The sequence below is a fragment of the Ambystoma mexicanum genome, chromosome 5q, assembly GCF_040938575.1.
Source record: "Ambystoma mexicanum isolate Mex_15411 chromosome 5q, UKY_AmexF1_1, whole genome shotgun sequence".
NCBI lineage: Eukaryota > Metazoa > Chordata > Amphibia > Caudata > Ambystomatidae > Ambystoma > Ambystoma mexicanum.
Window position 1 is genome coordinate 1,381,555,195 of NC_090933.1, and position 27,573 is coordinate 1,381,582,767.

At 46.6% G+C, this 27,573-nt stretch overlaps 1 protein-coding gene across 1 annotated transcript in view; it reads right to left on the minus strand.

Annotated features, from left to right (window-relative positions):
* LOC138498440 (zinc finger protein 208-like) overlaps positions 1-27,573 on the minus strand; it is a 460,194-nt gene that overhangs the window by 35,998 nt on the left and 396,623 nt on the right. Inside the window, exon 9 of the mRNA XM_069622194.1 lies at positions 5,542-6,567. Within this exon, the coding sequence (XP_069478295.1) occupies positions 5,542-6,567 (1,026 nt within the window). The remainder of the gene's footprint in view (positions 1-5,541; positions 6,568-27,573) is intronic.

A 27,573-nucleotide genomic window follows, 5' to 3' on the forward strand; every position in this document is an offset into this window, starting at 1 on the left:
GTCCTCTGGTGGAGACCCACCGCCAGTCACCAGAGTAGAGACATGATTTGAGGCCAGCTTGTTCTTTGCTCTGCGTTTCAGGTCATTCCACCGCTTGTAGCAATCATCAGCTGTGCGCCTCACAAATCCAAGGGCACTAATGATGTCCGCGATGGTCTGCCAGTGTGCCTTACGTTGACCAGGTGTGGTCTTGCACCCTGCAGTAACCACCATTTTGCGGCTATGTGCCAACACATAGGCCACAAGTGCATCAAGTTCGGCATCATTGAAGCTAGGCTTCCTTGACGTGCCGGAGTGTGTAGCCGTGTCTGGGGTCTCAGCCTGTAGTGCCAGAGCACCCTTCTTCTTTTTCAAAGGTGGTGAGGATCCTGAGTGGCTTACGCCGCTCTGGTCAGTAGGGGCAGAAGCGCCGGTGGACTGGGTACTAGGAGTGTTCAAATGCACAATGACCATAGGTCTTGGTGCAGGCATTGGCTGCAGGGTGATGTTGGCAGGGCCAACGTCTGTTTGATGGACCTGGACTGACACTGTCCTGGCTGGGAGACTCAGAGCTGGGGTGGATAGAGCTGCAGTTGCCCCTGCAGCCTCCCCACCCTGCCTACTTGGGGCACCAGATGACATTGCTGCCCCAGATCCACGTGGCCTGGTGACAGCAACTTGCACCGCCACATGTAGCTTAGACTTGCTGACCTGGAAGTCAGCCTGGAAGTCATCCTGTGCCGGTTCAGGTGCCAAAATGGACTGGTCCAACAAGGACTGAGCTGGGATGGTGTCAGCTACGTTTCCCACAACCATGGGTTGGGCATGGGTGTCCCTGATTGGTCCTCCACACACGGGAGTCTAGGGGCACCCTGCAAATCCTGGCCACGTCCCCTACCGTGCCCACCACGACCCCCTTTTGGAGGTCGGCCACCTTTGCCTCCCTTACCGCTTGGTCTCCTCCCAACCATGGCACTGATGTTGTTGTGCTTATGGGAGTAGCAGTAAACTATTGTCCTGGGCAATTGGGGGTGAAAGAGGTAGGGAACTAGATGGAATTCGTACCCTAGTGCTCTAGCTAATGTTTTATCTAGCTAGGCTGTCTGTGACCCCTGGGGGAAGATGACGGGTCACGCAACGCACAGGCACCCCGAAAACAAAAATGAACGTGTACGCAACCTCTCGTAGACCACGTGCGTGGAAAAATGAACCCGCACTATGCTGTGGCACCCAGAAACACAAAAATAAGCATACGTGTAATAAACGCAGCCTACAATGACCTCTGAAGGGGTACGCGACACATGGGGCAAGCACAGTTTGTAAATACGTGTGTGACTCACCGTATGCCTGGAAAAAGAACGTGAAAAATAGGTTGGCAACACCCCCGCCAAAAGAAGAATTGTACGCTGTCTGAGGAAACAGGACAAAAGAAGAAGTGAACGCTGTTTGAGGAAACAGGCCAAAATAAGAACTGAACGCTGTCAGAGGTAACAGGGAGTACGAACTTGAACCGTTGTGAAGTAATCGCGTGTGAACCGACTAGAAGTACAAAATTCACCCACTCGCTCTCCACGAAAAGCACGTACAAGAAAATGGCGTCCTACACGTACCTTTTCAACCGGCCCACATGTACAACATCACTTACGCGTGTACGCGCTAAGGCCCTTTCCTCCAATTACACGAGCTGACACTCGGACGTGCAGTTTTTGCACGTGTACAATGAACATGCACCTGTGTTGAGGGGAACGCCCTTGTGCGTCACGTCACAGACGCGCTTACGCGCTAAGGGCCTTTGGTCCAATGAATTCACGTACGTGCTGTGTCTTCACGTGCTGATTCACTATGCACCCGTCACGAGGGAAACACCTGCGCGCGTAACGTCACAGACGCGCTTACGCACTAAGGGCCTTTCCTCAAATTACACGCTGACGTGCAATTTTTTCACGTGCCAAATCACTCCGTATCAAGCTGGCCACGCGACAACACACGGAAGACCACGCTCCTGCCAAGAAGGCCGAATTACTGCACTGCAATGTATGGATGTGTATGTACAGGGGCGTGAGGCTGACACATGTGAGTCCTCTCATGTGTGAGACACATGGATGGTGTATGTGTTGGTAAGCATGCAGGCCAAATGCAGGTGTGGGAGCACACACGTTTGCATTGACGTGTATGTACGTTGGCATGGTTGTGGTGTCACACATGGATGGTGGTTCCAGCTGCATGTATCTGCACAGTGTGCATGTGTGTGTATTTGACAAGTGTGCAACTGTGATGCAACATGGATGCATGTGGCACTGACATGTAGAAGGCTGAATGCCAGATGTGACATGGATGGCGATCTCATCACTGTGACAGGTGGTGGACATGTACAGATGCATGTAAGTGTGTTTGTGTGTGTGCATGTGTTGTGCACTCCCCGTGTGTCATGTGACGTCAGGCTCACCTTCGGATGCTGATGCTGTTGTATGTGTATGGATGGTACTGCCTGGTACAATATTGCTGTGGAATTGCTCATGTGTGTGAGTAGAAATGACATGTGTGTTAGGGAGTGTGATGCCATGTCTGAAGTTTGACACTGCCACTCATGTACAACTGTCATGTGTGTATCAGTGAAATAAAGCAGTTAGAGCTGCGGAGTTCTCTTTTTTAGGGGGCTGTGTGGCGAAGGACTCCTATGAATCTATAGGACAAAGAGAATACCACAAAGACAGCTACCCGCCTACACACATGCCAGGTGTGTTTAGTTGCACAATGTGCTACCTTTCACCTTTCATGTCAGTCAATTATTTGCGACAGAAAACATACAGATATACATATTTTAATTCATGGATACAAAACACTTCGAAAAATTTATATTAAAACAAAGAGAGACAAAAATGCATTTTGTTTACACATAACATTCCATAAAAGAACCTATACTGAAAATCAATTATCTTGACCAGTTGGTTTGAACTGAACACATTCGTCAGATACTGGTGATGTAGTGAGGTTAGTAAACATATAAGGTGACATCCTGTTATTAAATGAAACCTTAATACAATTCACTATCCTTGACTTTGTCAGTTTTTCTGTCCTTGACTTTGTCGACATCAAAGAGTGTGTTTCTGGGTCCTGGCGAAAGATGGTTAAACAGGCTCAGTAGCTAGTTATTTAATGCTATCAGGCATGTGTCGGACCCGTCTTCAGAACTTGATTTATATAGATCTCCCAAATTAGAATTTCAGAAATAGATCATTGGTTAATTTCCTAAATACCAAACGAAAAAACCGTGTTGGTAACAATATAAAAACAAAGTGTAATGTCTCTATGTGTGTGCACATGCAACTAATTCAACTAACCTTTTCATAGTTTATTTGGCGTGTGTGGCCTTGATTTTCGAACAAATGCGGACAGGATTCACTAGTCCCAACTGTGATTTCTTCTCAAAAATTTGAAAACTGCAACAAACAAAGATGATTTTTTGAAAAGTTTGTTTTCTCTTTTGCGCTACTTTCATTAGAAGGCGAAGGTTCAAAAAAGACTGGCAACAGAGCCACCTAAATGAGCCAAATCGAGTTCATATCTGAAGCGGTATAGACTGCCTTTGAGTGTTTGTCTTTTATATTACATTCGTTGGAAAGCGGGAGTTCAAAATGAAATAGCAGGGAGGCCGACTAAATGAGCCAAGTCAAATTCATATCTAAAGTGATACAAACTGCCTTCAAATCAATTATGTGGCACTTTTGTTTTAAGCATTTTTTGATAATGAAATACTACATGTTTTTTTTAAAAAGGGAGGAACATACCTCTTAATCCAAGCGAAGGTGTGCTACGATATAGCTTCATTCGCGGACACACATATCACGTATGTGGTGTTTTCCGTATTGTAAATTAAAGTTTACCTAGTTTGTTAAAAGAAATACGGAGATGTAACAGTCCGTATGTAGCTAACAGAATAGTGCTGTTTACATATCACAAAGGCGTGATATGAGTACTTACATTTGCTGCTTTTCAAGGAGCTTGCTTGATCACAAGCGTTGTTGCTTCCACTCGAAACGAACGCGGGTAGTTACTGCCGAGTTCGCTTTCACTCACGTTTGAAAAAGGCTAGACTCGCTGTATTTATAAATTCATCTAATCGCGGCCGCCATCTTAGAAGGAAAAAAGGTGGACGCGGCCGGATTACAGAAGAGAAACGGGCTGCAATGCCCCAGTGAACTGAGAAAAAGTATCATAATTGCAAACATTAAATAGAATTGCTTTATTATGCCTTGATACTACTCTATTTATTATTTCAAAAAAACTATCGAAAAATGGTCATTACATAGTGTGACATTTCCACCCAATATTGTACACTCTTCAAGGAGAGGGCAAAAAAAGACTGTGTTGTGAACATGCACATTTGATGAACTCAGCATGCACTAATGAATGCTTTTCGTGTGCTTCATAAATGTCACTTGCGCAAAAGAGTTATTTGTGTAAAAACAAACTCCATTCAATTCCGATGTTAAGACCAGCCTGAACAGTGTTTAGATTGTAAATCCACTTCTGTTCAAGCTGCCTGAGCTTTCGGTCGCGGTCTCCTCCACGAGGGTGTGATGGAACCGTTTGAATAATATACCATTCAATATCTTCACAGGTGTGTTTTGCTTTTACAAAATGAGCAACTAAAGGTTTCTCCGGAACTGAATTTTTAACACATGACCTGTGCTCGCAGATTCTCTGCTTTACAGGTCTTTTTGTCTTCCTAATATAAATTAATTTACACGGGCAAATGATAGCATAAATTGCCCATACTGTATTGCAATTGGTGAAGGCTTTTAAGTGCCATGTTAGACCCTTTAAGTTGACAGTTTTCACGTTTTTTGTCAAACGACACACTGAACAGTTACCACATTTAAAGTGACCGCTCACTGGTGGCAAATGCCACAATGTACCTTGTTGTTGTACTGAGGTTGTTTTTGGCAATTGGTATGTATGTACTAATTTGTCTCGTAGATTGGGCATACGTTTGAACGCAAATCGGGGTTTGTTTATAGAAAAATCTTCAGTTTGAATTAAGGACCAGTTTTTAGGATGCAGCGACGAAGGTCGTTGCTAATTGGGGAATACGTGGAGACACATGTTATTTTATCTTCTTGTACTCTATGGCGTTTCTCCAGACATTGGTCTCTGTTTGTGTTCCTTGCTCTTTTAAGTGATCATCGGATCACGTGAGATGGATATCCTCGTTCTTTTAGTTTTTGCAACAGATGACTACTATGAAGGTCAAAGTCTTCCGTAGTGGAGCAATTACGCCTGATGCGTAAGAATTGGCCAAAGGGAAGGTTTTCCCGCAATGATTGCGGATGAAAACTTTTATATGACAACAATGTGTTTTTATCTGTTGGCTTTTTGTATGGAGTGGTTCTTAATAAGCCTTGAGATGTTTTATAAATTTCTAAATCTAGAAAGGCTATTTTCTGATGATTGAAGCTCATAGTGAAATTTATGCATGGGCTTCGTGCGTTTATCCACTCAAGAAATTCTGTCAAAGTTGTTTCACTTCCATGCCATAAAAGGAACACATCATCTATATACCGATGCCAAGCTTTGATGTTTAACTGGAAAGGGTTGTTTTCATGATACACAGAATTTAATTCTAAGTTGTCCATAAATAAGTTTGCTAAATCAGGAGCAAAGGTAGCACCCATGCTTGTTCCGTGTAGCTGTTGGCAGAATTTATCTTCCACCATGAAGAAGTTGTTGACCAGCGCTATTCTAATGCATTCGCAAATTAACTCAGACGGGACTGAAAGGTCTTCTCTGGTTTCGAGATACGAGAAAATCACTTGAATGCATTGTAATTGTGGTAAACTGGTGTAGAGAGACTCCACATCTAGAGTGACTAAAATGTCGTTTGTGTCCGTGGCAAGTTCATCAATGATCTTAATCATGTTTGTGGTGTCCTGAACATACAACCTCATTTTTAATACAAAGGGTCTAAGGAATGAATCTGTGTAAATTGCTAATGGTTCAAGTAATGAACCGATAGCGGCTACTATGGGGTGCCCTGGTGGTTGACTGGCATCTTTATGAATTTTAGGCAAACAATATAAGCCTGAGGTGGTAGGTTGACTTTTAGTGAGAAAAGCTTTTTCTTCCTCATCTATCCACCCCTCGTGTAGTGCATGAGACAGAAGGCTGCTGATTTCATCCCGTATGGTGTTGGTTCGGTTTCCTGGCAGCTGTTTATAGAATTTTTTGTTTGTCAATTGTTTATGAACTTCATTATTATATTGTTGAGTATCCCACAGTACCACACCTCCTCCTTTGTCCGCCGGCTTAATGACGAATAAGTCATTATTTTCTAAATTAGCAAGAGCTAGCTTTTCTTCTTTTGATAGATTGTTAATGCATCTGTTTTTAGTTTTAACGAGAGTTCTCATCTCTCGAAGAACTTTGTTCTCGAGGCTGATGATTTCAGGCAAAATCATTGAGATTGGTGGGATGAAGGAGGACGGGGGTTTGAGGCCTGTGGCACTCAATCTCTTGTCAGATATAGATTCTTTGTCACGGAAAAAGTATTTCAGTCTTACAATGCGAAAAAAGTTGCGCCTCTCGTTTCTGTTTTAAACAGATCAGCATTATTAGTAGGTACAAATGATAAGCCTTTAGTAAAAAGGCTGATTTCAATTGGTGTGAGCGTGTGTTTACTCAAATTGAAAATTGTTATTCCCAATTTTGGAATTACCAAGTTTGGGGTGGCGGATGCCATTGGCGAGGGCGCATTCCATGATTGCCTGGTTGCCGTATTCTCCCTCGTCTGCCCCGTCCTTGAAAAAACTGGCCTGGTGAAGAGCCGCCTCCCCTGTTGGGAGCATTATTCCCAGAATCTGAACCACTACTATTACTAGAATTTGAAAAGGAAACACATTTTTTGTATTGTCTAGGCCAATTCGGGCCTCTTGAAAGGCCTTGATTAGCGTTCATTGATTGGTAAAAAAATGGAACCAAATATGGGTAAGTAATCTCTTCCCTATAATTTTGTATATCTTTTTTCAATTTCCAATTTTTTTTGTCTAGGGTGAATGTTTTAAATTTCACCATTTCCTCTTGTAATTTGTCAAGCAGTGTTTTAGTTTCTGGGATCACAGATTCATCTAGGATCTTTTTTTCTCTGATATGTGTGTATCAGTCCAGTGTACAGTGCCCCGATGCCTGTGTTCTATCTCTCCCTGTCTGCAGCGTCAACTGATGAAGAGGGCGGAGATGGTGCTGTGGAGCAAAGCGGCAGGGATCGCACCACCAGCCGGAGAGGCAAGGCCCGGCTCCCCTCCCAGATTGTCATCTCTTCGGGGAGTGAGGAGTCTGGTGCCGCGTCCCAGGCCACAACTGCCGAGGGTAGGTCCAAGAGGCAGAGGTCGCAGATGGACTCCCTGGCAGCAGAAGGGGCAGCTGAGACCCCACAGGGTCCGACGGAGGAAGATGGCATGGAGTCATCCAGGTTGGTGGGGGGTTTGGTGGAGGAGGAGGCCGTGGAAGGGACACACACAGGGTCTGGAAGTGGGGATTCCACTGCTGCTAGTGGTGCAGTGCAGGGGCAGGGACAGGAGGCAGCACAGGCCGCCGCGGAGGTGCCTGTGTATAATCCTGTCCCTGATCCTGTGACTGCATCATCCGGCACCAGCAGGGATGCCTACGTCCAGACCTGTTTTCAGGAAGGGGATGGGCGCACAACAACTGGCCTTCCTCTCCCTGAGGACGTGGCTATCCTGGACCGGGTTGAGCCTGTCCTGGCTGGGATAGCGTTGCGTCAACGGGGCATGCGAGGTTACCTGCGGTGTTTTCGTGAAGACACTGCACGTCATCTCGGATGCCTCTTTGACCGCGTTGACCTACTGGGACGGGTCACCAGTGCTGGATTCCTCCGTGTGCTGGACTTTCTTGCGACCCCCTCCTCACCTGAACCCCCTACGCGCCAGTCGTCCTCCATGCCATCTTCCCACCCATGTATCACCTGGGTACCCTGTGGAGCTGCCTCTGACCCAGCGGCCATGCTGGTGGAGGCACATCCCTGCCACAGTCGTGAGTCGGACATCCAGCAGGGGTGGCCACCACGACAACTGCACCCCAGCCGGAGGAGGACGTGCAGGCAGCAAGAGCCAGGGCACAGGCACAGGAGCAGCAGCAACAAGGTGGGAGCCATGAAGGCTCGGGGCCTTCAACATTGGGTGGCAGGCATCGGCCAGAGGGCAGGAGGACCCAGGATTACAAGTGTCTTCCGTGTGGCAGCGGTTGGGTCATGCCATAGATGCGGAGCGGAAGCGGGCGGAAGAGGTACGGCTCACAATGGTCAGGGCGGAGAACTCCATGTGGAGGGCACTGAGGCGGGCCGAGTGCCTCGAGGCAATTCGCAGGGAGTTGGAGGTCAACATGTCATCGTCCCTGCGAACCCCCGGGCCATGGAAGAGGACCGCCTCCAGGACATTGAGCGGGAGTTCGATGATGCCCTGTCCCGGGACATCAAAAAGTGAGCCGTCGGACTAGCCCGCTGCCATTGTAAATAGTTAGTTAGTTTGTTTTCATTTTTGTTTTTACTTTTTTTGGGGCGCTTGGACAATACCCCACATTTTTGTATATAGTTCTTCATTAGTTAGTGTATTTTTGTAGGTTTCATTTGGACAGTTGGGCTCATGGACCCAGGATTTTATCCTTTTAAATAGTTGGAGTGTAGATTTGTCGGCATTTTCTTTTTTTGATTTTTCCATGGAGCAATGGATTTTACTTTTTTATTTCTGTTTGGATTTGCTTTGTTGGAGGGAGACTTTGGAGACATTTTTGATTTCATATATTTTGGATTCTGATTTCCATTATGTGACATTCTGCATTTTTTTTCCTTATGTCCATTGTTTGGTGTTTAAATTTGTTTCACCACATTTTTTGATCAATACATTTTTTCCCATACTTCAATGTCTGGTATTCTCTCATTGGTTTCATGCATGTCACGATGTGGGTTTTCACATTCACTGGCACCCATTTTGTGTGTGTGAGGGACATGTGTTGATGTACATACATGTCATTTGGGTTGTTTCATGTAATGGCCATTTCAATGTGGGCGGTATGTTATGCTTGGTTGGTTATTTGGGCAGGGGTGGCGTACGGTGGGATTTGGGTGGCCATGAGGGCCATGATTGTGGGTCATGTTGACGTGTTGGGGGGGACATGAGTGGGGGCCTGCTGGCAGGTGCCCTTCACTGCTGGGTGGGTGGGGGTACATGAGTGGGGGCCTGCTGGCAGGTGCCCTTCACTGCTGGGTGGGTGGGTGGGGGGACATGAGTGGGGGCCTTCTGGCAGGTGTCCTTCACCGGTCGGGACATGAGTGGGGGCCTTCTGGCAGGTGTTCTTCACGGGTGGGTGGGTGGGTGGATGGGGGGACATGAGTGGGGGCCTGCTGGCAGATGCCCTTCACTGCTGGGTGGAGGGACATGAGTGGGGGCCTGCTGGCAGGTGCCCTTCACGGGTGGGTGGGTGGGGGTACATGAGTGGGGGCCTGCTGGCTACGCCAGGGTGGATGGGCTGCCTGTGGGGCATGGCCAGGGGTGCAGTGTGTTCACCTATGTAGTGGTCTGCCTGCAGGCCCTGGGGAGGGGTGTGAGAGCACACCTGGGAGGACACACACTGGCAATTTGTTTGGGGACCCCAGTAATACACGTACCCCGCTCGCACAGGGCCTACCGCGTGGGAAACTCCCCGCGAACCCCAGAAATATACGTGCCCCGCTCGCACAGGGCCTACCGCGTGTGAAACTCCTCGCGAACCCCAGTAATACACGTGCCCCGCTCACCCAAGGCCTATCGCGTGTGTAACTTCCCGCAAACCCCAGTAATACACGTACCTCGCACGCACAGGGCCTACCGCGTGTGAAACTCCCTGCGAAACCCAGAAATACACGTGTCCTGCTCCCACAGGGCCTACCGCGTGTGAAACTCCCTGCGAACCCCAGAAATACATGTGCCCCGCTCGCACTAGGCCTATCGCGTGTGAAACTTCCCGCGAATTAGCGGGGTACGTGTATTCCGAGGGGTGCGCGGGGAGTTTTACACGCGATTGGCCTAGCACGAGAGGGGTACGTGTATTGCGAGGGGCGCGCGGGGAGTTTTACACGCGATTGGCCTAGCGCGTGTGGGGTACGTGTATTCTGAGGGGTGCGCGGGGAGTTTTACACGCGATTGGCCTAGCACGAGCAGGGTACGTGTATTGCGAGGGGTGCGCGGGGAGTTTTACACGCGTTTTCATGGTTGGGGGGCTGTATGCTGGTCCACTGGCCTGTGCGCCATGTACTGGATTTGTGCGCTGTTCATGGCGCACGGGGCGGGTTTGGGGGCGTAACTGGCGCTGCTGCAGGGTCGCTTCGCCACTCGGCGCCACGGCTGCTTAGAGATGTTAAAATCCATGAATACGCTGTGCGCCGAAATGGGTTTAAGCGAACGCGGCTGGCGCTGACTGCCGCACGTGCACACTGTGCGCCAGCCGCGTGCGCCACTTGTGCGCTGAATTCTATTAATTCTATGAATTACCCCCTGAATCTTTTCCAGGTTTGGGGAAAATAATTATTTTTGCCTCGTCCATGGAAGGGGACATTTGGCCCCTGTGTGTGTGTAAAGGAGTTGTATAATAAGGTACTAAATGGACCTGGTGACTTATTTAGGAGGAAGCACCTTGTCTTGAGTTATGGTCGCTTCCAGGGCTTGGCTATCTGTTGGCGTAAGGTGAGAGACATTAACCAAGTTCAGATATTCATTTTGTGAGAGTAAATCCAGATCCTCGGATTAGAGTAAAAGGAGTGGAATTGTGTGAGAATGCTTTTGGTTTCAGAGGTTGTTTCCCCAGGGGGCAGTTTGATCTGTTGTATGATCCTTGATGCTGCTCTCTGACGAATTTTAAATACTAAGAGTTGGTCCATTTTGTTTGCTTTAATATAGTATTTTTGTTTTAAGAAGAGAAGGGCTTTTTCAGCTTTCTTAGCAATGTGAAGATTTAACCTAGCAGCACAGCAACTGCCCTAAACTCGTTCTGATTTAGTGAGCCAAATTAGTTTCCATCCTTTTAAAAATGTGAGCTAATTTCCCTTCTAGGTCCAGTTCTAGGGCCATACTCTGCATATGTCTATTAGCTTCCGCTACTATGACAAAGCCATGCATAGTCGCCTTGAAGGCATCCCAGATGATGTTCATTGATGTCTCTCCCTCTCGGTTTAGTTAGAAGAACTCCCATATTTGCTTCTCAATTTCATCCCTGACCACAGAATCTTGCATTAGTGCTAGTGGAAATCTCCAGGACCAAAGAGTTTGTTTCACTCTTGCAATATTAACATCTACCGTAATTGGAGCGTGATCTGAGATAGCAATGGTATGAGTCCAAATGTGCGTGATTAAGCCTAACAAAGGGGTGAAGATCCATACATAATCTATCTGGGAAAAAGACAGATGCACATATGAATAGAAAGTCTATCCCTTTTTCCCACCTTTTAAGGTGGGCCAAGCATCTACTAAGGATAGATCTGTGAATGTCCATTGCAGGTCCACCGATGGGGAGGCTGCAGTGTATCGAGTCAACCTGCTGCAATCCCGATCGGGGTCCCACGCTATGTTAAAGTCCCCCAATATCAGTAGTTCCCCTTCCATGAATGCTTCCAGTTGTCCTATGACATGTTTCAAAAACCCATCTTGGCCAGTGTTAGGAGCATATATTGAAGCTATCAAGAGGTCAAGGCCTTAAGCTTTAGAATTGCAAAGACATATCTCCCTTCCTTATGAATCTTAGTATGAATCACTTGGGTCTCCAACCCTCATTTTATTGCCAACAACATTCCTGCTACCTTGCTTTCCGCTGTCGCCAATAATGCAATCGGGTATTGACTTATGCGAGGTTTGCCTTTGTCCGCTTTGCAAATGTGAGTTTTTTGGAGTTTCTTTCTCTGGTTGGTGCCGCCTCAAGAAAGATTCAACTTTCCTGCAGATTATTTAGCCCCCTCACATTCCATGTCAGGCATTTGAATTATGTTCTATGTTCATGTTGTGCTTTGGAGTAGATAAATTCAAGCACTTTTTTTTTATCACAGCTTTCCAAGAAATCTTCTGCAAAATGGACATCCTCCCCTCCCTTACCATTATTACAGCCACCACCCTTTCAACCCCTTTAACATCCCCACTAACTATATTAAGCCACCTCCCTCCCCAACCACACCCCTTCCCTTGACCAATGCCCTGGTGTGAGTCGCAGTACCTATTGTATCCCGGGATCTACACTCCCGGCTGCAAATCACCCTTCATCCCAGGGATATGTTACCTGAACAGATAGAGTCCATGATGTCGCAGTCTTGTTTCCGCACATTGAGTTTTCTTTGGCCAAGTCTATACTCTTTGGGTATGGATATTAAGATGATGCCTCCAGAATCCTACGAAGTGCCATGCTTGTGCGCTGGGCCTCAGAGACGGGTCCTCCGGTCTTCTTTGTGCAGGCTCCTGCAGTTCCGCTTTTGTCAATCCGTGGTAGTCCATTCCCCTGCTTTGGGTAGTGCTGCCTTTTGCTCCAATGTAGGATGAGTCCCTTCTGGGAATCCTTCCGGGATATCCTCTGCGATATGTAGTATTGCCATGCCTGCTTCCCTGGAAGTAACCCTTTGTTGCCTGAAGAGGTTTTTCATTGCATACATTTCTCAGCCTGGACAGGACTAGTTGAATCTCTGCCCCATCGTGACTGCAGATCTCGCTTCCCTTAAGATGTGTTCCTTTTGTGGCTAGAGCACACAAGGTGCCAGCACATCTCGGGGGCAAGTACCTGGTTCCGACGTCATGGGTCCCATCCCACGCACTCTATCCAAGAGGATGTTCGTAGACATTGATTCAGTTATAAGGTCTGCGAATATGCGAGTCATAGTTTCTTTCAATTCTATGTCAGACACTGATTCTGGTAGATTTTTTATAATAATGTTGGAACGTCGTGATCAGTTTGAGGTCTTCGTATTGTAGTTCCAGATTGTGTGTTATTCTGGACAGTTCTTCCAGAGCAATGTCTGATTGCCTATGACCTTCTGTCAGTTACTGAATAACTTGCTCGTTAGTATCTACCCTTTCTGCCAGAGTTGATATTTCTTTGCTGAAGTCTGCAAGTGACCCTCTGAGTTTGGAGGTGAAAATTGCTGCTGAAAGGAAGAGGCAAATTTATCTTGGAATTCCTGGAAGCTTTTAAGAAAATCATCCTTGGATGCCGCCATATCAGGTGTTCCCAGTTGTGTTTCCAGGGGAAATTGCGTTTTTGATTTAGACAGGGCATCTGATGGGGTTTTACTTGTTGCCCAGTGTAAGGAACTAATGGTGGCAACAGTAAAGACAGACACAAGGGATCACAGTTCAGGGGTGTTTATAAAACTGTATATGCGGGTTGGGAAAACGCCTAATCTAAACCTAAATCTAAGATGGGAGCAAGCTATGACCATCAAATGATAATGAGGTACTCGTGCCAACTTTATATTTCCGTTTACTTTCTTATGATTCAGGATTCACTTCCCTTGGGTTTTCACTGGTTTGTCGGTCAAAGACATTCAACCGTACCAGGGATTTTGCTAGACCCCTGTATGACCACCTTGATCTTTTCCTTGCGGCTCTCCTAGGGGCTTTGGGTACCTGTAGTTTTAACAAACGTGGTATCAACCAGTGTCTCTTGAATAAGCACCCACGTGGTGCCGGACCCCTCTGCAGCTGTTTCTCCCTTAATGTCTTAACACAACAAAGACAGAATATCTTCATGCAAATTATTCCTCAAGCTTGGTTCCCTACAGATAACTCGCTGTCCCTACAGAAAATCTCTTTATCCCTAGAATGGATGTTCTCGCCCTAGTAGAGCGCTGGTGTATCGCCTACTAAGATTAGGGGATAGACGAGAAAACTCTCTAGCACTACCAAGTCTTTTCTACTCTCCAGTGTCTACAGCACTAAAAATAGGCACTGAGACTTATATGGAATAACTACTCTCCATATGATAGTAACCTTTTAAATCTTGTGATAAGTCACACCAAATGAAAGCAATAACATTAAAAATAGCCCTTTTGTATTTGTATTTTATTTATTTGTATTGCGCAAACCAAGTCCGGAGGCTACCGGGCGCATATCTTAGAAACAGTGGTTACATAATATTACGACATTTCAGGTAACACTTAAGTTGACATAGTAATCAAACACATTGGTAGTTTGTACAGAAATACATAGGTCATCAAGTTTTCAGAGTGCAGCTTGGTCATCTTATGTGACTAGCCAGGATTTGGCTTTGTGTTTGAATAGATTAATGGAAAGAAGGTTTCTGATAGTAAGGGGGACAGAGTTCCATAAATTTGGCTGCCAGAACTGGGAAGCTAGACCCTCCGGCTGTTTGGAGTTTGTATCTGGGGGATCAGTAGGCTCTGGCTAAGGGTAGACCTTAGAGATCGAGATGGGGTATACTGCATGAACCGTGAGGAGAGATAGATGGGGGCCTGGTTGTTCATGCATTTCTAGGTCAGGGCAAGCGATTTTAGTGAGATCCTTTGGGTGACTGACAGCCAGTGAAGGTTCTTCCTGGTTTCCGAGATGTGGGCTGATCTAGGGATATTGAGGGCTGCTCTGATGGCGTTATTTTGTAAAATCTGGAGTTTGTCTTGGTTGCGTTGATTGGTGCCTTGGTATTGTGCATTACAATAGTCCAGCTTGGACATGACCAAAGTCCTAGCAAGGATTGTGCAGTTATGAGTGGAGAAAAAAGGGCGACAAGCAGTGATCAGTTTACAGGTGTAAGCAGAGGTGGCAGCAACTGCATTAGTTTGTCTGTGGAGGGAGGGAGTGGAGTCGAGGTAGATTCCGAGAGTTTTGGTATCTTTGGGAACTTTTATGGAGTTTCCGTCGATATTAAAGGAGCTGAACATGGGGTTCAGCTTGTTAAGTCTTTGCTGTGTGCCTAGGATGAGGAGCTCTGTCTTGTCGTCATTGAGACAGAGCTCATGTTGAGCCATCCAGGTTTGGATGACAAGGTATATGTCATTTAGGGATTTCGAGTCTACCGTGTAATCGCCCGTGATGGAGATGAGTATCTGGGTGTCATCAGCGTAGTTAGTGTAGGTGACACCCAGATAGTCCAGCACATCAAACAGGGGTTTAGTGAAAACATTGTAGAGGGTAGGGGATACGCACGATCCTTAGGGGACCCCGCAAGGGACTGGCGCAGGGTTGGCAGAGGAGGTTGGGGAGAATTCCCTCATCTGTCTGTTATCCAGGAAGGATTGCATCCAGTTAGTGGCCTTGTTGGAGAAGTGGGATGCCGTTTTCAGGTGGTGACAGAGGATTTGGTGGTTGACCAAATCGAAGGCAGCAGATAAGTCAAATAGTAATAGCAGGGCTAGTTTACCTTTGTCTTTAAAGTCCTCAATTTGGGTTTTGAAATCTAGGAGGGCTGTCTGCGTACCGTGCTTGGGTCTGAAGCCGGATTGTCTCGTACCTAGTACATTGTTTGTTTCCAGGTAGTTCTGTATCTGAAGATACGCTGCTCTATCTAAGATTTTTAGCAAAAATGGGACCGTCGTGATGGGCCTGTAGTTGTTTGGGACCTCCGGATCTAAGGTAGGTTTTTTTAGGAGAGGGATGACCCATGCATTCTTCAAGTTGTTAGGGACCACTCCTGATTGAAAAGAGGCATTGATGAAGGTGGTAATAAAAGGAGCGAGGTCATGAGCCGATTCCTTAATGATCGGGGCTAGACATGCGTCCCCTTGGCAATTGGAGGGTTTTAAGATGCAGATGATTTTTTCAACCTCCAATTAGTGATTTTTGACTTCCAATTAGTGTGCACCTTTCTAGCATATCAGTAAAGTAGTGAGAGAGGATAGGGCGAGTTTTGTCTTCTATCCCCTAACCTTAGTAGGCGATACACCAGCGCTCTACTAGGGCGAGAACATCCATTCTAGGGATAAAGAGATTTTCTGTAGGGACAGCGAGTTATCTGTAGGGAACCAAGCTTGAGGAATAATTTGAATAAAGATACTCTGTCTTTGTTGTGTTAAACCTATGCATGGGTCGAGACAGGATCGCTAACCCATCGACTTTAGTTGTGATAAACTTTCCCCTAATGTTAACAGTTCTTTGAATTTCACTTATTTTGCCATTTTTTCCATTCATCACAGATCAGTTTCTTATCAGTTCTCCCCTCGACTCACCGGCTGTTATGAACCGCTTGGCTTTTCTAGTCTCTGGAGTCAAGGACGGTACCATGGTAGCAAACGTCTCCCCCTGGCTTGGTTGTCAGCGCAGAAGGGCTCTGTGTACCGCTTGCATCTGCTGCAACCCACGCTGGCTATTGTTTGCGGTCTTACAATTCCTTCCACTGAGGTTTTGCGGGACTTGGCCAGAAAGGGCAAGGTTGCTTCTCCCTTTGTCACCCTTCCGGTTGTTGGTGGCTTTCTCCTCCTCTTGAACTGCTGTGCTTGGATAGCTCTCTCGTCGTCTGGTCTGCCTTGCTCGTAGTGTTCTCTCGTGCTCCACCTTATATCCCTGTGGGAAGGGCCGTCAGGTGTGTGTGTGTAATTCTGGTCAATTGCCTGACTCTGCCTGACCCTTGTGGCGGCACATGTCAGGTAAACGGCTCTAGTGTTAGTCCATCGTCTTTCGTGGTGTGCAAAAGTGTTTGTGTCGGAAAGGGGGCTGGGGGGTAGAGTTTGAGTATCCTACGTGGTAGGATGTGGAAAAGGTGTTATAAGAAGGGGAATACTGCGTCTCACCCGGTATCCCACTTCCACTCCCTGAGGGACCTCCAGCCAGTTGATCCTCCCTCACTGATCCAACCCCAGGAACTAGATCCAATAGCGATGGCCGTGTTCTGGCCACCTGCATGACAATCCCTGGGGACTAGTAAGTGAGACACCTTCTGGTTTCTCACACCAGAACAAGTCCAAAGGTTTCTGCTGTTTCTGCAGAGATTCCAATTGCCCCACCTGGGTTTGTGTCTTCCAGTTGCTTGACATAAGACTGTACTTTTTGGCTTTATATACATGTACTACTGTGATAGCAGGTCACCCATCAGGCCCAACAGTCTTAATTAGTCCAAGAGAGTCGATGGTTATTAGGGAGAATTCTCAGAAATGTGCTAATTCCTCTCTACCTTAGAGACCCCCAGCAACTTTGCTGGATTCTGAGGACTTACATTTTTAACCTGGAGAGAGTGAGACTCCCTTTTCCCACTCTCTCATGTATTTTTGTTATGATTTGAACCCTGTGTTTCTTTTGGTTGTGGAGTCTGACAAACTCCATAGGCAACATCTTTTACATTGTGTCACATAGCACCCTCAATGCAGTGGCACAGGGAAGTCTTTCATATTTCCCATAGGTTTAAATACCTTCTCTTGGATAAACTACTGTTTCCCAGAGCAGGGAAGTGAAATTGACTTTACTTACCATTGTAACTTTCTAGACCCAGCACACACTATCTTACAATAGGGTGCTGGAGGGGTTACTTAGTATCCCCTTTATCTAGCTTCTCATGGAACATGTTTATGTTATCCATTCCTTACTGAATGGCTGGTGGCAGTGGTTTACTTTGAACTACTGTGGTGTGCTTTAACCACGGGCTGCGTTCGCAGCTGCAGTAAAGCACCCAAGGTTGCCTTTTTTATCAGAATGGCCCCGGTCTTCTTTTTTCGCCATTTCTTTGTGGACAGATCCTTCTTGAGATTTACTCTGCGTGCTAAGCCAGGTTTGGTCCCTTTGCTCATTTTGTCTTTGGCGGGATCCACGAGTGAAGCCTGCCTCTGGCTCCAGGGTGTCTGGCGGGGGCAGGAAGCGAGGGAGGTGCCCGAAACTCCCTGTGCTTAGTCTCCTAGAAGACAGGAATGCACTCCTAGGTGATTGGCCCGCTGGCTGTCCGGCAAGGAAAGCCACCCTGCTGGGTGACTGACAGCTAGTCTGGAATGAATGGGAGAATCCTGCATAAAAGGCATGGCTTTTTGGCTTGGAAGGCAGAGTCGACCACTGGACGAAGGAATCCGAAGAGGAACTTGGAAGAGATGCCTGCTGCAACTCCTGGAGCGTTGGTTTGCCCGGTGAAGCCCTGCTGCTGTGCTGAAGCTCTGAATTCGCCTCGACTAGAGAAACCCTGAAAGGACGACTTCTCTCCTTGAGTTGGTGGGACCAATCAACTCCAACTCCAAAGTAAACCACCTGGACATTCTCTCGAAGCTGGTTGAATTTCCACTGCAGTTGCTGCTGGAACCAAAGAGCCAGGGAGAGGAACACCAGATTGTGTGTGTTGCTTTTAAGTTGGCCAATAGTTCCAGGAAGATCCTCCGGACTCCCAGGAATTAGGAGTGAACGAGCCTGAGCCACCTCAACAGAGTGCTGGAGCCCAGATGCAAGGAAAGCCCATCTCAACAGCGAAGAGTCTGCTGTGTTGCTATTTGCTTAGATGCGAGGAGCGGAAAACCGTGTAGTGCAGCTGAATTAAAGTTTGCCCTTTGCTGCCTCTGACCTTCCCATTGCAGTGCAGGAGTCCTCCACGACTGAGGCACAGGAACACAGGATCTGCAGAGCTGAGCAGGAACAGAAGCCAACCAAAGACTTTTTCTTCTAACCAAAGGTACTGTAAAGTCTAAGAGAACTTACCGCTTGTGTAGCCTTACTTGTTCTCAGTTGAGACTTGTCTTGGTTGCTTCTGTAGAGTTGCTAACAGCTTTTTTACCTCACAAGCCTAATCCGCTTGTGGCCCTACATTGATTTTTTTCTACAAAAACTTCTAAAACATTGTGCAAGACTTTTACCTACCTCTGTGAAGTGCTTCAGCTCACATATACTTTTGCCCAATTGACTTCGGCCTAGCCTGGCTTTCTCTTTAACATACTCTCATGTCTGGTTCTACATGCAAACAGGGGTATATTAATGCCGACAGTGTCCTAGCTACTAAAGTCACCTCAGGGTGTACGAAGTGTCTGTGCACCATTTCAAAAGAGTACTTACTGATTTAGAAATATTAAGAGTGTGTATTTTGGAGTGTATTTGTGTGTTACTATTATATTGCCCCTTCTGAAGAAGGCTTATTCAAACTGACTGTTAAATAAATTAATCATTGTTTAATCAAGAAAACTTGTGTGTAAGAGTTTATTTGAATACTTTTCACTGGGAGTCTCTGTTTAACTCCCTTACAGCTCACATTGACCTCTCTTGAGATAAGCCTGCCCGCTCGACAAGCTACCAACCTGTGCAGTACAGACTTCTACCAAAGGTTGGGTTCCTATTGTTAGGAGGTCAGGGTTGTTGTAGTGCACTCTAAGGGTACTACATACAATCTTGCCTAACACTGGTCATACTAATATCTCTACGCCACATGAAGCCTGAAGCAAGTAGGGATATAACGGTATAACGAGATACTGTGGACAACTTAATTGAACAATAATAACCGTCACGTTGTTTATAATGGTATACCGTTTATACCGTTAAGTGTGCTTTTCAATCTAATTTGGAAAGGCTGCGGTAAGCAAGTGCTGCACAGTCTTCCTCTTGCACTGTTGGATGTGCCGTCTGCCAAGAGACAGGGAAAGTGAGGCCACATTAGTAAATGCAGCTTTGCTGCTGTGATAGCTCTTTCTCTGTGATCAATAGAGTCGGGTCAAAGATCAGCCGACTTTGCGCAAATTGTGTTGAAAGCTGCCCAGTGCCTGAACCTTTGTGTGTCCCCATGCAAACCTGGTAACGATGAGCTGACTGACTGGCTATTTAAGCATACCGGAGACTGCAGTTCATAGACTCCGCCAGACCTGGATTTCATGGGCAAACTAGAGCAAAGTTATTTTGTTTCAGGCATTTTTTATTGGAAAGGCAGCATACAGATTTTAACGATTTTCACACAGTCATGCTGCTCCGGTCTACAGGTCAGATCTTCTATGGCGATTGTCCCAATTTTCTATTTGCAATTAGCAAGACCACAGGGACATCACGAGGGTGAGCTGAGGGCCTGAACTGAAAGTGGGCATTTTCTTTTTCCTTTTGTTCGTTTGTAAACAAATGTAATAAAATGTTCGGTGACTTGCAAAACAGTGGAGCCAGGAGTGCTTTGCTTAGGAACCACTCAGCCAGCAAGAGCAGAAATGTTTCGATTCAGCCTGGCCCGGCATCATGTGCCGTTAGTTCAGTAAGTTAAGGTCCTACTGCACTGAGCAAACACACATTGGAACAGCTCTTGCTCTGGCTGGGCACACTGTAAAAAAAAAAAAAGGACGGCCAGTGAAGTCATGCATATCGAATTACTCTTCCCAAGGTTTAGATTCAAGGAACTTAAGTTTCGCATGGTAATGGATCGGATAGCCATCCGGTTCTGTTTTAGCTTAGAATTCCGGGATTTTTAGTTTTCCCACCAATTTGAAAGATGGGGAACTACACATCCCAGAATTAAAAGGGGGGAATGAACTGGATGCATTTCTGATGCATGTGCACAAACAACTGGCTCTGTAGACCAGGCATGGACTGGCCTTTAGGGCAATAGGCCCATGGCCGAACCAAAAACGGAAAATGCTTGTGTGGGTGAGTTTTTTGGGTCAAAGTGGGGCACTTTTTTGGCCAAAATGGACCAGTTTGATGAGTGACTTCACTATGCGGCTAATAGTTTTGACCACTGTTGCTGAATAAATATTCTTTCAAATCTCCCCCTTGGGTACTATTCAAACAGTGTTCCAAAAGGAAGGAATTCCCATTGGCAACTGTGGGCCACTTTTATGTTGGTGCCCAGACAATTTTATGCCCCAGTCCGGCTCTGCTGTAGAGTGTGTGAACACTGGGCCTATCGGTGCTTTCTGCTAGTAAATAAACTGCACGCCCCGTCCCCACTGTCCTCTGTGTAGATTGGCACATTGGCACTAGAGTTGTTGCTTCGCTTGATCCTTCACCTGCCTTCTGCATATGGCACTGGACTCAAGCAGGCAGGACATTAAATTTGAAGTATTGAGAGCAATGGGGGTGAGATATGTCTCAGGTCTATTCTCAATGTGTGACACCACCCATGAAAGCATTCCTCCCTCTGAACACGCATCACAAGGGTCCTAATGCACTCAGACCTGGGGAAAACAGCAATGATGGGGCTCTGGTGAGGTGGTGGTCTAGGCCATATTTGTGCCAATATGTATTTTAACTTTGTCATTTTCAAAGTTTTTTTTGTTGCCCCTATCTTTAAGAAGGTAAATGAACATGTATTGCAAGAATCAAGAAATAAATCAACAGCACCCACTGAACGCTGTCCCTTTAGGATTACATGGTCAGTGGTGACTCCGACATCAGACCTTCATAATACACTAGGCAGATGGTAAACAAGCTATAGTGATTAGATCACTATGCAACTTTTTGGTGTGTCTGTGTTGGCCATGACATTTTGACAAAAGAAACATAATGACATGGGCTTTCAAACCGCACATGAATGAATTGTCTCCCTTTAACCTTTGAACTGCCATGGGTCACCCCGCCTCAGTGCCAAGGCCTTTTTTGGTATTTCGCCATTCAATGCCTTCTAACGTTTTCTGTTTCATTAACCCCTTAAGTGCCAAGGACGAGGGCAACAGGGGGGTAATCCCAAGGATGAGATACCTCGCCCGTGGCACTTAAGGGGTTAATGGGATAAAGAGTTGTCAATACAAACTTTTTGTCGCAGCGAGGGGTCATGATGCCCATGCCGTGTGGTTAAAAAAAAATGCAAGTCGAGGCCAATTTTCAAAGCGATGACATGTGACTGAGCAGCAAGCTCATTGCTCAAAATGCCCATTATAACACTTCCACTAGTCACTCTTTCATTCAAGGCGATCAACGAGTGAGCGCCATGAAAAACCAATTCTGCAGCCGCCTTAGATTCCTGCATGATAGGCTAAATATGTGCAGAGACAAGTTTCAAAATGCTACCTTGCACCAGCTGGAGAATCCTGCCTGCGTATTCGTAAGTTAACTAAAAAGCATTGACCTAATGGTAAGTTAAAGAACTTCAAATGCAAAAAGGCAATGTAAAAAAAAAAGTTCTTTTTTTTGGTAAAAGTAGTTTCAGTTGGAGCAGTTTCTAATGCCATTTTGTAAACCACACGTGCCTGACACAAAATCAATATGTTAGCAATAGGAAGAATGAATACAGTGCCAAGAATGAAAAGGATTTACTTTGGGTTGGCGGCTTTGGGGTTTATGTATTAATAATGGATAATGTTTTCTAAACATATGACAATGGGGGATTTCTCTGGTTCTATCATTGAATTTACATATAATAAGTCACACCGCAAAATTCACTCAGCTCTGTGGGCATTCCCTGCTGCCATGCCAAACGGAAACATGTCTGTGATTACTGAACACCTTTTGGCACGCAAGTAAACTAAAGGCTGTAATGTAAAGAGAGAGAGAGAGAGTGTGTGCGTGTGTGTGTGTGCGCATAAGCACATACTACTATCAGCCTCCATTGATCTGTGGCATGCAGATTATCAAGATGGCAACATGTTCATCTTCACCAGTAGGTTTGCTTTGCCAGTCGCAACGGGGCTCCCCCGCCCCCTCCACACGTGTGTTTGTGTTGTTTGGTGGAGGCAAGGGGTGGCATTTCAGTTGAAAGTATGTTAATAAGCCCAATTTTGACCCTGGGTGCCTGGTTTCGTTTGTGATGGTAAATCTGACAATGTATGACATTTTAAGAAAATATTTGTTAATATTAGTTAACTCCACCTGCTATAGTGCGATAACCATGATAAACCGTCATTTGGCAAGAAGGTTATCATACCGCCATAAAACTAATACCGTGACACCCCTAGAAGCAAGCACAGGAATTACATTAGCTCGCACTTGTCTGATATGTGGATTACAGTGGGTAAGGGAATCGACTGTTTGAGGCAAGCAATGTTTGTCTCTCCTAAGCAGGGTAAGAATAGACTTATTATCCTTGTGTTTTAAAGAATGCAGCAAGCAGCTATGGTCTAACGCCCCCACATGTGTTGTTTACAGCGTTCCGCCGAGGGCCCCGCCTTGCTTGCTTACTGATGCATCTGTCACCTGTCTCAGCCCTGGAGGGGCCGCAACTGACGTGTTCTACCGGCAATCGTCTGAGTGCCCAATCAGTTAGGGCGGGGTCCTCATTGGTCTTGCTCTTTTCATGCCGAATCCACCGTCATCAAGCGTCACCATAGGGGTGAGGGGCTGTTGCTGGGCTTCTCGGAGATTGTTAGAAGTCAGGAGAGGCCACCATTCACTCAGTGTCTCGACTTGACCACAGTGATTGAACAGAGCGAGCTCTTTCACTGCCTTCCTATACAGCGGCCATCTTGGTATCTAGATGTTGCTGAGGATTTCAACACTTCTTGTATTGATGTTTGATTTTGCAAGGAATGTGGTGCCCATTTATATAGGCGACAATTCAAAATAATTCCCTGGATGGGATTGGTCAAGCTGAATGCGAGGGTTGGGGTTCCATATGATAAATGGGGCAGTCTCCGGTGATATACCTAACCAATCTACTTGGCATAGTGTAGGGTGTTTGTCTATAATTGACTAGATTTTTGTGGAGGATTGGTTTAATAGGTGCACATTTATGAATAGCACAGGCTCCCCCTGGAGTGATCATAGTCAGCTTACGGTTGAGTCCGATTTGCAGGTTTTAAAAGGTGATATACATGGACCAACTGATTGAACAGTTCATCCGGCCAGAAATGGGATCATTTGGAAGCCCAGGTCTCTTAATTGTGTTAATGATATTCTTGTCCTATGCCTTCCAAACACCACCTTAAATTGGAAATACTATACATTTAGCATTAATATCCGATACTGATGGAAGAAACTTTGCATTCTTTCTTTGGTAAGCAGAGGGCATAGATGTCGAGTCAATGTCAGAAGCATGTGCATGCCTGTGACTCTTTAGTCGCAGAAAGGAAGAGGACAGGAGAGCTCAGACTAGAAGTATGAGCCTTTGGCTGGTCTTGAAGCATTAATTGTTCTATGTAGAGTCCAAAAGGTCAAACAATCGTATACAAACTGGTTGAGATGTAACCAATGCTTTAGGTCATACAAATAACTCAACCTTTTAGAAAATGATCAGTGAGGTGGGAGATCCTCAACCAGATCTATAGATCTATAGATTCACTTTGTGTCCGAAAAAGATTGATTACAGCCTTTTGAGGCATTGTACTCGCCACAGGATTCACTCCAGTGTGATGTGTGCTTGGAATTGTTGGAATTGAGTGACTATTGGAGGCTTATACAGTAGACCAGGAATCTATTGCAGCCGTTTTAAGTAAATTTAATAATAACGCACATGCCCGTGGTCTGAATGGACTGTCAATAGGTCCACTTAAAAGATTCTGCTTAAGCAAGTGGTTGAAACACTTGAATATCCCAAGTCTTGGAGAACTACGCATGTTGGTCCAATATACAAGAAGAGCTCACGATCCGATGCCCAAAATTATCGCCCCATCTAAATTGTTGATGCTGACAGTAAAGTGTTTGCATCTTTATAGTCATCACATCTAGAAAATTGGGAAAGGGAGGTCGGCAGATAAAACAAAATGTCAAAAAGGCTTTACGAAGCATTATGGTATATCCCTCAATGGCTTCATTTTTAAATGTGCGCAGAGCCAAGCCTGATATTGATATATTATTTGTATCGCGCTCGTACAGAAGTGTTTCAGAGCGCAACGAGGCAAGGGAGCGGAACATGGGAGAACAAAACAGCGATCTTACTAGGCCCAGTGAGAACGCGCAAGTGCATGGGAGAGGGAAAAAAGGCAAAGTACAAGGGAAAAGGGGGGGGGGTGGAAGGTTCTGGACTAAAAGGAATACAAAGAAATAAATAAAACATTAATAAATAATGTATAAGAGCAGCAAACAATGGTAGTGCAGCCGTCAAGTGGCAAGTGCTAGGTTGAAGGCACAGGGTGTGTCTAATAAGTGCAGAAAAAGAAGGGTGGGGGGGAGCTGTAGGGTAACAGATACAGTCCCCAGTGCAAGGGATTGCCAGGAGGCAGTGCGGGTGGGTGGTAGGGTGAGCAGGTACCTGGGCCCGATAGTCATAGGGTGGCCAGGAGGTAGTGCGGGTGGGTAGCAGGGTGAGCAGGTACCTGGGCCTGATAGCCAGAGGGTGGCCAGGAGGCAGTGCGGGCGGCTGGCAGGGTGAGGTGGTACCTGGGCCAGATAGTCAGCGGGTGGCCAGCAGGCAGTGCGGGTGGGTGGCAGGGTGAGCAGGTACCTGGGCCCGATAGTCAGAGGGTGGCCAGGAGGCAGTGCGGGTGGGTAGCAGGGTGAGCAGGTACCTGGGCCTGATAGTCAGAGGGTGGCCAGGAGGCAGTGCGGGTGGGTGGCAGGGTGAGCAGGTACAGTCCCCTGTGCAAGGTATTGCCCGGAGGCAGTGCTAGTGGTTGGCAGTGTGAGCAGGTACATGGGACCGATACTCAGAGAGTGGCCAGGAGGCAGTGTGGGTGGGTGGCAGTGTGAGCAGGTACCTGGGCCTGATAGTCAGAGGGTGGCCAGGAGGCAGTGCGGGTGGGTGGCAGGGTGAGCAGGTACAGTCCCCTGTGCAAGGTATTGCCCGGAGGCAGTGCTAGTGGTTGGCAGTGTGAGCAGGTACCTGGGACCGATACTCAGAGAGTGGCCAGGAGGCAGTGTGGGTGAGTGGCAGTGTGAGCAGGTACCTAGGCCTGATATTCAGAGGGTGGCCAGGAGGCAGTGCGGGCGAGTGGTAGGGTGAGTGTTAGGGAGAATTCTCATTTCATGGCTAATTTTCCTTACCTAGTGAGTCCCTCAGCAGCTTTGCTGGATCTCTGGAGTTGTTTCTTTCCACCTGGTAAGAGTGTGAGCTTTTCACCACTCTTACTTGTGTTTTGCTATGTGTTTTTACCTGTTTTTGGGATTGTGGGCTCTAGAGTACACCACTTCAGTAGCCCCCTTCTTTGTGTGTGTCACACCGCACCTTCTGTGCAGTGGCACAGGGATGTCATTTAGACTTCCCACCGACTCCATTTCTGAGGTGACTACTGTCCCCCAGAAAAGGGTAGTAAAGTTACCATTAACTTTACTCAGTCAAAACTAACCACAGATCCAGTACACCCCATCTTACATGGAGTACTGGAAGGGTTAACTCTTAACTCTTTTTATCTGTACCTCCTAGAGCAATGTTTCGCTCTTTTAATATTTAGACATGGCTGGTGGCAGTGGTATCTACCCTAAATTTCTACCGCGGTTATCTTATATAACCGTGGTAATATTGAAGGCTATTGTGTTAGCCTCAAACTTAAACCCTCTTGACCAAATACTTTTTCATTTGGCTCCGGTGCGGTTTATTCGCCATTTCTTTTTGTTAAACTCCTTCTTGTGTTTCACTTTGCGCGGCAAACTAGGTTTGCCTTCTTTGTTCACTGTCTTTTTGCGGGCTTCTACCTAGAAGTCCTCCTCAAGGCGCCTGGGTGTCTAGGTGGGCTGAATGTGAGGGAGGGTTGAAGTCACCCCCTGCACAGGGTATCCTAGGAAACCCAAGTCGCATTTTGTCATGATTGGGTAAGGTGGTTGTCCGGGCTGAACAACCCCCCTGCCGGGTGATTGACAGCCAGGCTGTGTGAATGGGGCTTTTCGCATAAAAGGCAGGTCTCTTGGGCTAGAAGTCAGAGAGTCGCCACTGGAACTACAAGGAACCGAAGAGAAGCAGAGAGAACGACGGCTGCTGCAACTACCCCGTCCCGGTGAAGCCCTGCTATAGTCCTGAGCTATCTACCATTCAATGACCAGAGAAGATCCAGTCCGGAGTCTTCTTCCCTTGAGCTTGGTGGGGATAACCAGCTCATCTTCTACAGCCAGAGGATCCTCTTCCATGGTCGAAATCGCTGCACACTGCTGTAGTGGTCGGGAAAGCCACCCTATAGAGCCTCTCCTGTTTTTAAGGAGCGCACCTTTTATTCCTTGTCGCTGCTGCCGGCTTCATCCCTGTGTGGTGCAGACCCCATTCAGACATCCTCCCTTCTCGACGAAGCTCCAGGAATCGTGGGTCTGCGGGAAACCAACAGGAACAACTGCCAGGGCACCAGCTGCACCATTGGAACAAGGTACTGTGTTCTGCTCGAGGAAATTGGGTGAATCCCTTTTCTTCATCTACAAGGCTTGCCCATGTCTTCCCTCCTTCTTATAACTTTTGCTTCCGAACATTGACAATATCGAAGTACTCTTGGCTACGTTGAATCGTGAACTATCTGACTGTGTGATCTTTGGCAACAGGCCCCGGTGTCACTTGACCCTGGCTCCGGCCCTTTGACTTTTGAACTCCTGTCTTTGAGTGTTTCTTGATTCTGTCTGCCTAACCAAAATAATCCCTGTGATTTTTGCCTCCAACTCCCTCTGAGTATCTCAGGTGCTAAGTGTGTTTTTGCCCCGGTAGCATTTCATGTCACGGATACGCGTTTGTTTAGTAGACCGAACTGTCAAAAAGTGATCGCAATTGTATTTGCGGTAACATGTTTTGTGCCTAACACCGGTTCATTCAAACACAGGGTACTTACCTTGAGACATACTGTACAAAGTGAATTGGTTAGTTGTAGTATATTTAACGTGTGGTTTTTGTTTAAGTTTAATAGAA